This window comes from Verticillium alfalfae, genomic scaffold (genome assembly GCF_000150825.1).
Source record: "Verticillium alfalfae VaMs.102 supercont1.4 genomic scaffold, whole genome shotgun sequence".
Classification (NCBI taxonomy): Eukaryota; Fungi; Ascomycota; class Sordariomycetes; order Glomerellales; family Plectosphaerellaceae; genus Verticillium; species Verticillium alfalfae.
The window spans coordinates 435,780-447,127 of NW_003315035.1; the positions used below are offsets into that span (position 1 = coordinate 435,780).

At 55.9% G+C, this 11,348-nt stretch overlaps 3 protein-coding genes across 3 annotated transcripts; 2 read left to right on the forward strand and 1 right to left on the reverse strand.

The window, feature by feature from the left end:
- Positions 1 to 192: 192 nt before the first annotated feature.
- VDBG_03544 (GTPase-activating protein) lies at positions 193 to 1,583 on the reverse strand (the record flags this gene model as incomplete). Its single annotated transcript, XM_003005545.1, has 3 exons — positions 193 to 888; positions 940 to 1,313; positions 1,382 to 1,583. The coding sequence occupies 3 exons, from the start codon at positions 1,581 to 1,583 to the stop codon at positions 193 to 195; spliced, it is 1,272 nt and encodes a 423-aa protein (XP_003005591.1).
- Positions 1,584 to 6,983: 5,400 nt separating this feature from the next.
- Positions 6,984 to 7,666, forward strand: VDBG_03545 (AhpC/TSA family protein; the record flags this gene model as incomplete). Its single annotated transcript, XM_003005546.1, has 3 exons — positions 6,984 to 7,297; positions 7,355 to 7,400; positions 7,472 to 7,666. The coding sequence occupies 3 exons, from the start codon at positions 6,984 to 6,986 to the stop codon at positions 7,664 to 7,666; spliced, it is 555 nt and encodes a 184-aa protein (XP_003005592.1).
- An 854-nt stretch (positions 7,667 to 8,520) lies between these two features.
- Positions 8,521 to 11,237, forward strand: VDBG_03546 (anucleate primary sterigmata protein B; the record flags this gene model as incomplete). Its single annotated transcript, XM_003005547.1, has 3 exons — positions 8,521 to 10,187; positions 10,224 to 10,450; positions 10,489 to 11,237. 3 exons carry the CDS (start codon positions 8,521 to 8,523, stop codon positions 11,235 to 11,237), a joined length of 2,643 nt encoding a protein of 880 aa, XP_003005593.1.
- Positions 11,238 to 11,348: the final 111 nt, after the last annotated feature.

Genomic DNA, 11,348 nt, shown 5'->3' on the forward strand with positions numbered 1-11,348 from the left:
ATGATAATGGACAAGTGCGAATTGTCGTCCTTGCAGAGCTCATTGTGGTGTTTCTCAATTAATGCGTGCATGGCGTACACTTCATTGAGCGTGATGGAGAGCTCCGAGGTCCTTTTTCCGACAACGCCCCCGTAGTTGTCCATTTCCAAGCTCTCATAGAAATCTTGTACTTCACAAAGGTCTAGCATGAACTTATTGACGCGATCTTTGTTTGCCTGGATGAACGGCTGGAGCTTGGACATGTACGGCTCCCTTGGCGTACGAAGGCTTGTTAGCAAGGTTTTGCAACATCTTGGCGATGTATGTCAGTGTCCTCCTTGGCCGCTCCGCTGGCTGTCCGTCGATGAGCATGTACGACTTGGGCGTCACGATGGCCGGGTTGATAAACCGAAGGAAGAAGAACCCTCCTATGAGCGTACAGATGACCTGGTCATTGGCGTCAGGGTACTTCCGCTTCGTTAGACTTCGAATCTGCTTGCAGATCCAGCGGATGCCGTACGGCGCCTCCTCGAGTCCATCGATGATGGTCGTGAGGAAGTTGTTAGCAATCTCCGTCAGCATCGTCAGACGCGGCTCAATGATGGCTTGGACTTGTGGGTTCTCAGCGGCTTGCTCGCCCGTAATGCCCTTGGGTAGTGAAGGCGGCAAGCTACCAGTATCCTCCTCAATTTGCTCAATCATGCGTTCGTAAACCTTAAGAGGGTTAATTTCCAGGTCAAGCTCCTTGAGTTCGATCAAGTTGTTGATTCTGTCCGCCAAGACGGTCTTCAGGAAGCTCTGGCCAGGACCTCGGCGGGTATACGTCGTCATCATGCGGGAGACGGGCGTATTGGCACGCAATAGCGACGAGTATTCGGGCGTGTTATCGAATTGGTAGGTGAGAACAGACTGTCGTTGATTAGACACGATATATTCAACGAGCTAGAATCGAGTACATACCTGGAACATGGTCAGGAGGAGATGTTCTTCTCTACTCTCATACTGGTTTCCGTAAATGGTGAACATGACGGTCTGTAGCAGCGAATCGATCTCAGACATGGAGACGAGCCGGCAGAGGTGCGCGATGTGTCGAGGCTCAGACTGTAGAAGAAACATGAGGTTCCCGTACTTTTGCGTCTTGTCGTCGTTGGGAAAGGCACCCTCTTGCATATCGGTGGCATCCTCGAGGTGGCTAGCGACCTCATTTTGCTCCTCGAGTGCATGCGGTTCTGAATAAGCAGTGCGATACGCGAGTCGAGATAGCGCACATCTTTCTCGAGCACAAAGTTCTTCTTGGACTGGGAAGAGATCTTGGACTTGAGCTCCCGCAGTATCTTCTGGGCTGGGTAGCGTTAGCAGTGCACCGGCATAACATGTGAGTAGAAGAAGACCGAGCACGCACCCTTTGCTAGGTCATCCTCAATTTCAAGCTCGCCATCGTTCGCTGACATGGACATGTACAGCGCGGACATGGAATACCGCTTGGACTGGCGGGCGGACCGCGAGCCATCATAGGAAGACATGGTGTTTTGTCGGGAGAGAGGCTGGAAGGAAGACGAAGAGGCAGTCGATGCGCGGGAGGGAGCTTGCAGCATCACGGACATGATGGCAAGAGGTCGCGTATGGTCGAGGCGGCGCAATGGGGAATCAGGCTGGCGCGCCCGATAGAGCCCCTAGGACGTCACGGCGCTCGAGTCGTCGTTGGGGCCAAGGGAAGGCTGGCGCCGAAGGAAGCTCGGGATGCAACGGCAGATAAGAGGTGAGAACGGGCTGGCGGAGAAGCAGAAGTCGCACGCTGAGGTCGCGGTCGTCCGGCAACGATTTTGAGTTTTCGGGCAACTGTCTCGGTCTGGACAGCAGGAGGCTGGTCGCACAATCAGGCCGCAGGGGCGTCGATGGCCGATTTCAACGGGATACCGGTCGGCTTCTTTCAATTAGAAATCGGAAATTCAGCGAGACTGGGACGTCGATTGCGAGCCTTGAGGGCTGTGGTCGGGGTGTTTGCTAAAGGTTTGAGGACAAGTGACTGTGCTCTGCCAACGCGGATAGCCTGTCGTGTTTGGCGGCGGGGAATTGGCGACAAAGTGTCCAGGCTGTGTTCGTGCAGTCGAATGAAGCGTCGAGCATGCAATTCCAGAGTGCGGCTTGATATGGCTGAATATCGTGTCGTCTCTGGAACGGAGACAAGATTGGGATATGGGAGTGGGTGGTCGGATGAGGAATTATGGCTATCAAGGAGGGGAACCTTGACAGCGTAGGTCGGCGTGAGGGCAAGAAGTGCAAGAAGGAAGAGAGGGGGGGCTTGCAGGTGGTGCTGTGCAGCAGACGATGGGCGGACCAGGGTCATAAAGTGCGTACACGGAAAGGTGAAAGATGGATAAGGTCACGGTCACAGGCCGCTGGTGGAGGAAGAGGAGGGACTACAGGCGCGAGATGATGGCGGGTGTGTGGCAGTGGATGAGCGGTGGATAGGAGGAAAGGGGAGGAGACATCAGATGCATAGTGAGGGGGGGATTCCGCAGGCACAAGCAGATGCAGGCAGGTGCAGCGCCGAGAGGAGGGTACAGTGCACGGAGCCTAGAGCACAAGAGATACATGTAAGGGACTCGCCCTTTCCCTGCCAGCGCCAGATGAATGGCAAGTACCGCCTGGCGACGGACGGCTTGGGCAGCATGAGGCAGGGGCTAGGAGGGGGGATGGGCAGGTCCGCTGTTGCACAATTTGGGATTAGAGGGGCGTTGCACCCTGAACGGTTTAAAAGGGTGGGACTGGGGGTTGAGCAGCTTCTCTGACTGGCTAAACCTCTTTGGTGCCTGGCCTGTGCGGGCTCTGTACCTGAACTGGACAGGTCCTTGCTCCCTTCGTCTCCACTCACCTTGTCTCTCGTGTCTCTGGCCCGACTCTCGTCCTTGACCTGTTCCCTGTCTTGGTCCTTTACCCTCTTCCAGCAAACACTTGTCGCCATCCATCGTAACAGTTCGGGCCATCATCCATGCACACCTTGTCCATTTGTGTCTGTTGCTGTTTGGGTCCTCAGCCGTCTTTGTCCGAACCCTTGAACGAGCACGGGTTACTGACGACAGACTGGTCACGGCGAATCAAGCTGGATAACCAGACACCACGAATATATGTTTGAGGACGCTGCAGGGGGTCGACACATGCCGTGTGAGATTCCAAGAGGGGGGATCGTCACGCGCCTTGAGTGGTCGACAGTGCACCACACCTCCCAGGCCACGTACCTGAGAGTAGCACCACCGTATCTGACCCCTCACACTACCAGCCTTTCGCTTGTCTTCAAGGTGCCACTGGTCCAGGTGTGTGTGTGTGTCTGTGTCGTGCTGTCTTCAGGTCGTCACCGAATCCGATAACAGTGCGTATCGAAGGGTTCGCCGCCGACATGTTTTGCGCGTCCGGCCAGTCCATGATTCGCACAGTGGTTCCATCCAGACGGCAAAAACTTGAGACTCGAGGAGCTTCATTCGACCCCGTCGACCCGACTGTTAGGCTCCATCTAGTCGCTGACTGCATCGCACAGTCCCCAGTGTGATGGGACCATACCTTGCATAGAACCTTTTCATGCACACCAGCCGCGCATGACGGCTGACGGGCTTGAAACAGACAGGCATCATCAGGCTCTGCTATCGTCTTACGACTTCGCCTTTGTGATGATGGATTGTGTGTAACCTGCTTCCGTGGCTGCTACCGCTACCTCATCTCGACGATATTCCTCAAGCCGACATACTACACCTGTCGGTATGCGAGGGGTCGGACCCCTGGCGCCAAAGCCAACAACGCTAGGATCTCCTCCAAGCATTCTGAGAACCTGTTTCTTTGATCTCTTCTCTGGGCAGGCGGAGCACTGGAGCCAGTCCGCGTCTGTGCCTAATATCCATGTCAGTCACGTATTAGTTGTCACCCCCCTCAGCCGCGGTCACAAAAGATGACCTGACTGGGATGGGGTCGGTTCAATCAGAACAAGAGCGCCGACACGTCCGCAAGCTCTCTTTTGCCATGCCACTTTCTGTGCTGGCTCAATTGGGAGAATACTGGGAGAGGACGCCTTTCCGAAACTCTCGTCGCGGAGCTCGATCCTTGTCCGAACCATTGAACCGATGCAAGAGTCATGGAAACCTCGGTGGCTCTCATCACACAGAGCATCACACTCAGTAGCCAGAGTGATGAGATCAGTCAGCCCTGCAAGGATAGCCTCTCGCGCCACGTTATCGGGTTTGCCATAATCAGCGCGGTCTCTATTCCGCCACCCCAACTCGCGACCGTCGACGATATTCAAGCTTCGGTAATGTTCCTCATTCAGGCGCCCATTGGATAAATGTTCGCGCTAGCTACGGCGACGGCCTCTTTCAGACATCGCCTCTGCAACCCCTTTGGTATTAACGTCCCTCGGAGCGGCCGATTGGCGATCATCAGCCATCGTTGTAAGCAGCGCAAACACGATTCGTCAGCTTCTCGCGCGCGGAGGCTTTGCAGCCGCATCACCAAGCACCGAGAAAGCAGGATCCCTAGCTTGGGCTACATATTCCAGCTCCAGTGAGAAACACCACGGATGGCTCAGGCCTTGCCCATGGAAATGATCGTGAGCATCTATCACCCACCTCGATTGCCAGCTCGATGTCCCAGCTCGATGTCCAGCGCCCGACTTCTGGGCGTGCCTTCATCACGGCTGAATCGCCACAGTTCAAGCCAAGTCGCGGGTTCGTGACTGCCAGCTGCCCGTTCAAGGACGCCGTCGGTGGGGGTGTATGACAGACGAACTTTTCGTACCTGCAGCTCACGTGTCGGCAGACGGACTTCTCGGCCCCAGTTAGTCGGCCCCGCAGCTTTGTGGGGATGCTCATTCAATACCCTTTTCACTGCAGCACCTTTTTGCCGAACGCTGGACACCTGGCATCGGTATCATTCCGTTCGCAGTTATCGACCTATCTTTTTGTTGGCTGGATGGCCTCAAACTGGCTTGCAAGATCGTCGTGTCACTACTCGCCACAACGACGCTCCCTGTGCATCCAAATCTCAATACCCGGTCGTGGCTCGCGCTCTGATGATCGACTCCACCAACGCGATCTGTGCGCTTTGTGCCTATTGACACCGTCGCCCGATTTGGGCGACCAAGGGCGCTCCCTTTCTTGTTGGTTGGCGCCTCTCCTAAAACGTCGACTTGAAACATTTGAGTCGAGCGGTTCAGGGTATTACCCGAGCTTGGCTGCAGCGGCGAGGGTGGCTGAGCTCAGATTCCAGGCGCACATGTTCGTGGCACACTTGACAGTGGACTGACAGGAAAGGCGTTGCTCATGAATTCCAGTGTGAACAAAAGCTCGCTTGGTTGGGTCAGTCGACCTACAGAATCGAGCACGACCGGGGCACTCGGCGGGGCTACCACAATTCATCGTCGATTCGAGAGGCTCGCCGAGATGAGACAGCTCCTCGTGATAATCTTGCACATCTGCGAAACACCGCGTCAGGCGCCGTTGCACTTGACAAGATCATATGACCGTCAAATGAAGCAGCCTGGTTCAATGATGACGACAAGGAGTTGCCTGCCCCCTTGTGGCCGAAAGGTTCAAGCCTCGACGGTCGAGGTCATCGTTCGACTTTTCAAACGTGGGCATCCAGCGTAAAGCGTCAGTCAGGACATTCCTTTTTCAGGGTCCAGAGAGCATTCTTGGCACTGAAACGAACCGCGACGGGCCGACTGCCGGGGTTCACCAGGTTGATCCCGTGCCAGCGATCATGGGTGGTCGGTGAGTGATCGCCTGGAGACTTTTGCAATGAGGGCACTTGATTCTCGTCGCGATCAGTCAAGGCTGCGAGGTGTCGGTGAAGCTTATTTTTCACGACCACCTAGCTGTTGTCGAGCTGCCAAGGTCACTCAGATTACATTCTCAATGCTCGCGAGCGATGAAGATTCTGACCAGTCCAGTTGACCGCCGGTGCGCATTTCAATAAGCGCACCGCGACAGTCTACCAAGCCTGTCCATCATGAAGGCACACCGAGCAGAGGTTGGTCGTTTGGTGCCCTTAAATACCACAACGCCATGGACATTTGCTGGTCGGGTGGCCCCCCGCGTGCCTAGGACAGGGCTTCCATCTTCGCGGAGTTTTCGTTTCCTTCAGCAGGAGAGCTGTCTTGTTTACAATTTTCGCCATCACAACGCAGGCGTATAATTTCGAAATAGTTACCCTGTAATGCACGCTCTAGTCTTGAATTTCTACGAAGATGTTATATTGGTTAGGGGCCCCCGTGTCTCCCGGAACTAGATCATCGGACAGTCAATCATCAGAACAGCACAGATGGGCTCATTAAATTATCTGAGCATCACCAGTATGCTGCTCAGTGTGTTGCGCTCGTTCATATCAGATGGATGACGGATTCTCGCGCAACTCGGTTGATGGCCAGGGCAATGATCATTCGCTTTGACCGAGGGATAACTATGTAGCCCTAAGCTTTGCCTTTGGGACTTCATTACGAGCTACGTAGGGAGATTATTCAATCCGAAGTTGAAGAGCTTCTATAGCTTTCACATTCATGCGACCTTTGAAGCACAAGCTCTCCATCCATTAAACGAGCTTCTTCCATGCGTGTGATCCGACGAGCCTGCCACAGTGGGCGTCATATTTGATTTGAGGTAGCCAAGGCCCACACATTCAGGACGTGCTATTCAAGAAATGATGCATTTTTCAAAGCCGAACCTCGCGATGGCCACTAAATCATGAGGTCAATCACTGTGAATCGGCCAGCTTGGCCGCAGGTTTCAGAAAGGTGAGCGACAGGCAACTGGTCACAGCTGGTCGACAGGTGATGTCATGAATCACGTCAATCATTGGCACTAGCTAAGCGACGTGGCTCAAGCTCAAGCTCCAAGCTCCTCGTTGCCTCAGACATCGTCAGAGCCTCATTAAACTTCAAACCCCTCCTCAATTCCCTTCATTCCCCATCAAAAAACGACTCATCCTCTAGCGATAGCTCGGTTCACTACCAATCAGAAGAAATGGCTTTCCGTGCTGTCACTAGAAGAGCCGCCTTTGCCCGCCCCGCCGTCGCGGCGCGTGCATTTCACTCGACCCCCCGGGCCTTCGTCCGTGTGGGCGATGAGATTCCCGACCTCAATGTTCTTGTCGAGGACTCGCCCGCCAACAAGGTCAACCTCGCCGACGAGTTCAAGTCGGCTAATGGCCTGATCATTGGCGTGCCCGCTGCCTTCTCGGGCACTTGCTCGGCGAGCCATGTGCCCTCGTACATCAACCACCCCAAGCTCAAGGAAGCGGGCTCGGTGTTTGTCGTCTCGGTCAACGACCCCTTTGTGTGGGTGCTTCCTCTCCCCGCCGCGAAACGGAATGATTTGCAGCTGACCTCGAGAAGCATGAAGGCGTGGGCCGACCAGATGGACCCGGCACAGCAGACGGGAGTGAGTTTTCCCTTCGCAGAGATCTATCTGCCTTTTGGTCAATAGCAAGGACGCAGAGCTGACGAGTCCAGATTCGATTCCTCGGCGACCCGACGGCCGAGTTCACCAAGGCGCTGGACCTTGGCTGGGATGGCTCGGCCATCTTCGGCGGCATCCGCAGCAAGCGTTACGCGCTGGTCGTTGAGAATGGCACGGTCAAGTCGGCTCACGTTGAACCTGACAACACGGGCACGGCTGTCTCGATGGCTGACAAGGTGCTTGGCTAAGCATATGAAAGTGGGCAGTGTGAGAGCGAACAGCGCTCGGATAATGGCCTGCCTGGCACACGCTGGAGCTGTATGGGTAGACTAAAACGGTAGGCACGTCAACATCTGATCGTGTAAGCCCATGAGGGCCTACTTGGCAGCAGATGATTTCCGTACCTGGGACTGTGTGGTTGATGAGCTACACACTCGCCCATACCTACATGCATGCCTTACGTTACCTAGGTCCCTTATGCCTGATGGTCAATTCTTTGACACAATTAAGGGCCCGAAGCAGACTGGGCATTCAGTGCAGAGTCTGAGGCAGCAAAAGCAATGTGCCCTTCCTTCTTTCCTCCCAGCTTGGTCTGGTCGCAGTACCTGCCCCGCAGCCGGACCCCCGCCGGAAGCGGCGACCTGCCCGCCCGCCCAATGAGAGTGTGTCGCGGCCACCCATCGCGCTTGCTGTCATAGCAACGTCAGGGGTCGAAGAGCCACGAGGTACTGGGCTGCCCACTGTAGGGACACTGAAACTTCAGCGCCTAGGCGCTGTCATGTGCTGTCATCCACTGAAGGCCAGGGGTCAGCTCCTTCCATCTCAGCGCATTGGGGAGGACCGAGCGCGTCATTGTACCTACGAAGGTGGGCTTGAGGTTGCATCCCGCGCATCGTCCACGTCGACGCTGCCCCCTGGTAGCCCCAAGTCACAGCAGTTGCAACCTGGTCAGCTTCTTTCTTTGGTGTCCGCAACACCATACATACCGACACACACATCACGGCAAACTCTGCGCGCCCAAGACCAGGCCAGGCCACGGCCGAATGCATTCCATCCACAGCCATCACTCACTCGACGACGACCATCACCGCTGGAGGCCTCGATGGACGCCGACGAAAACTCTAGACCTGCGAGTCGCGACTCCGAGTCGCGCCCCTCGACAGCCCACCGCGTCGGTGGTTCCTCCTCATTCCTCGGCCCCGCTGATTTCGACGACTCGACCGTATCGCCAGTAAAAGGGGGGAACGATAAGACAGACGATGATATTCCTGGGCGGTCAGGCAATGTGACACCCCTCCGACGAAACGACTACCCCTCGCTGCCGCCCGCAAACAATGCCCCTGAGGTCAGCTTTGTTGAGGGTGCGACCTTTGACGACACCCGCCACGGCGACGATCATGCCGAAACTGCCGTCCGAGCCCATCTTCAGGATGTCGAGTCAAGCTTCATGTCGCGCCTGTCGCCTCTCCCGACTGTGACAACCACAGGCGCCGACGACACTTATCTGTTTGATGGTGCCTCTTCCGGCCGAACCAAATCACCAACAAATCGACCCTTCGCCCCAAGAGCTCACACCGACAGCGGCCGGCCCGAAAACGAACTGCCTCAATTGCGACCCAACAGTGTCCACACTGCCGATGTCAGCAACACGACCTCTTCACTCGAAACTCTCTCTTCCTCCCCGACAGCCGCAGCAGCCCGGCGGACCGTGTCCCGCGCACTCTCGAGCCTCAGTAATGACCCTCGACGCCAGACTTCTGCCAACCTCGCCCACAGCGCTGAAGCGACCGACGATGACCAGTCCGGCGCTGACTTTTCCATGTCGCAGTCTGACGCCTCAGGCGACCAGAGCACGGATAGGGGCTCCGTAGATGTCGGCAGTACCCCAGGGCATGCACTTCGATACGGTAAGCGGCCCAAGTACCTTCGCAGCCGCGGCACAAGCCAGCGTTCCTCGACATCCTCATTCGTCACGAACCCCGAGTCCCACGACGATCTCGACAGCGAAGGCATGGCGGGGCTCGAAATTGACTATGCTCTACAGTCGGGCGGTGCTACTGGGCCCATCATGTCTCGTACCATGAGCAACATACTCTCGCGCACCGTGAGCATGGGAAGCATGGTCTCGGGCATGGGCATAGATGATACTCCGGAGCCTGGCGCGACGCCTTTGGAGACGCTGGAGGAGGTCGAGCGATCCCCACACAATAGGCCCCTGAATGAGGACCTCATGAAGACGCCAAAGCCTTCCAAGGAAAATCTTTCGGCGCCGACCGACACAGTGATCGCACGTCACGTTAGGAACGTCCATGTGCCTGAGTCCCTGGCCAAGGAGTACCGAAGTAAAAGCGGACTCACAACGCCACGAAAACCCTCCGACATGACGCTTGTGGGTTCCGGCCGCTCAGGGAAGAACCTGACGCTCAAGGAACAGAGCAGTACCATTGAACGTCTGTCCAAGGAGAATTTTGATCTCAAGCTCAAGGTCATGTTTCTCAGTGACCGTCTTGATAAGCTTTCCGAAGAGGGTGTTAAGGAGATGATCTCCGAGAACGTCGAGCTCAAGACGAGTCTTGCCGTCGTCACGCGGGACAATAAAGCGCTTCGGAGACGCGTCAGAGAGCTAGAGAAGAAGCTCAAGGAAGACGAAGACCGTCCGAGTACGGCGCGGAGCGGCGCATCATCCAATGACCAGACTGCCCACTTTTTTGACCACGAGGCGAACGAACGTGAAGAGGAGCTCATCTACTTGCGAGAGCGCGTTGAGGAGTACGTCACGGAGATTGAGCGACTCAAAAATGACAGCATGTCTAAAGAGGCGGAGAAGCGCAAGTTGACTGAGGTGGTCAAGTCGCTCGGGGAACGCACTGGCGAGAATCTCGGTCGACAGGAGGAGGCTGATGTCTGGAAGGATTTGCTGGAGCAGGAGACCGCCCGGCGCGAGCAGGCCGACGAGGACAACAAACGCATGCGTGATGAAATCTTCCGCCTGAAGCAGGAGATGACTTCTTCTCATGGAGGGAGTGGTGGCGGTCTGCATCACACGACAAACATTTACAATATTACGAAGAAGAATCGACAGGTATCCCCGAGCCGCCCGATATCCGCCTCTCGGGCGATTTGGACTCGAACACCAATGGTGGGTTCAGCAGCACGGCGCCAACATTGGTTGAGGAGTTGCGTCGTGAGAGCGAGCAGCTGCGACACGAAAATGCCGAATTGCGACGCGAAGTTGGCGCTCAGACGTCCATGCTCACGTCCAGGAATCGCGAGAAGGAGCGTTTGTACCAAGAAATCGAGGACCTCAAAATCGCCCAACGCCGCGGCGGACCCGCCCTGTCGGCAGTTGACAGCTTGCTTGAGCGGTCAGCGTCCCGGGCTGGCGGCCATCATCGGTCCATGTCACGCACTAGCATTTCAAGGACGCAAATCACCGAAGCCGACGAAGCCGAGAGGGAGCAGCTCGAAAACGACCTCTCGGAAGCTCGTGATCGAATCAACGAGGTCAAATTGCACAACCAGGAACTGCAGAGGGAGCTCGACGGCTGCATGGAAGACTTTGAAACGGCAGTTGACGCCAAACAGCAAGCCGAAGAGGCTGCAACGGCTCTGCAAGAAGATCTAGAAACAGCTATGGCCGATCTTGTTGCACTGCAGGCCGAGCGCGATGAAGCCCTCCGAGAACAAGCGGACATGGAAGCCGAGTTTGAGGCACTCCGGAAAGAAGCCCAAGAAGAAATTGACGCGCTCGAGAATGAAGCCGATCAAAAAGGAGAGGAGATGCAGCGACTGCAGTTGGACCTCAGCATTCGGTCCTGAGAACTTTGAGGCTCTCCAGAAAGAGATGCGGGATATGAGCGAGCGATAGTCCGGCTCGAGGACGAGCACGAGACTAAGTTCCAGCGCATCCAGCAGCTTGAACAAGACCTT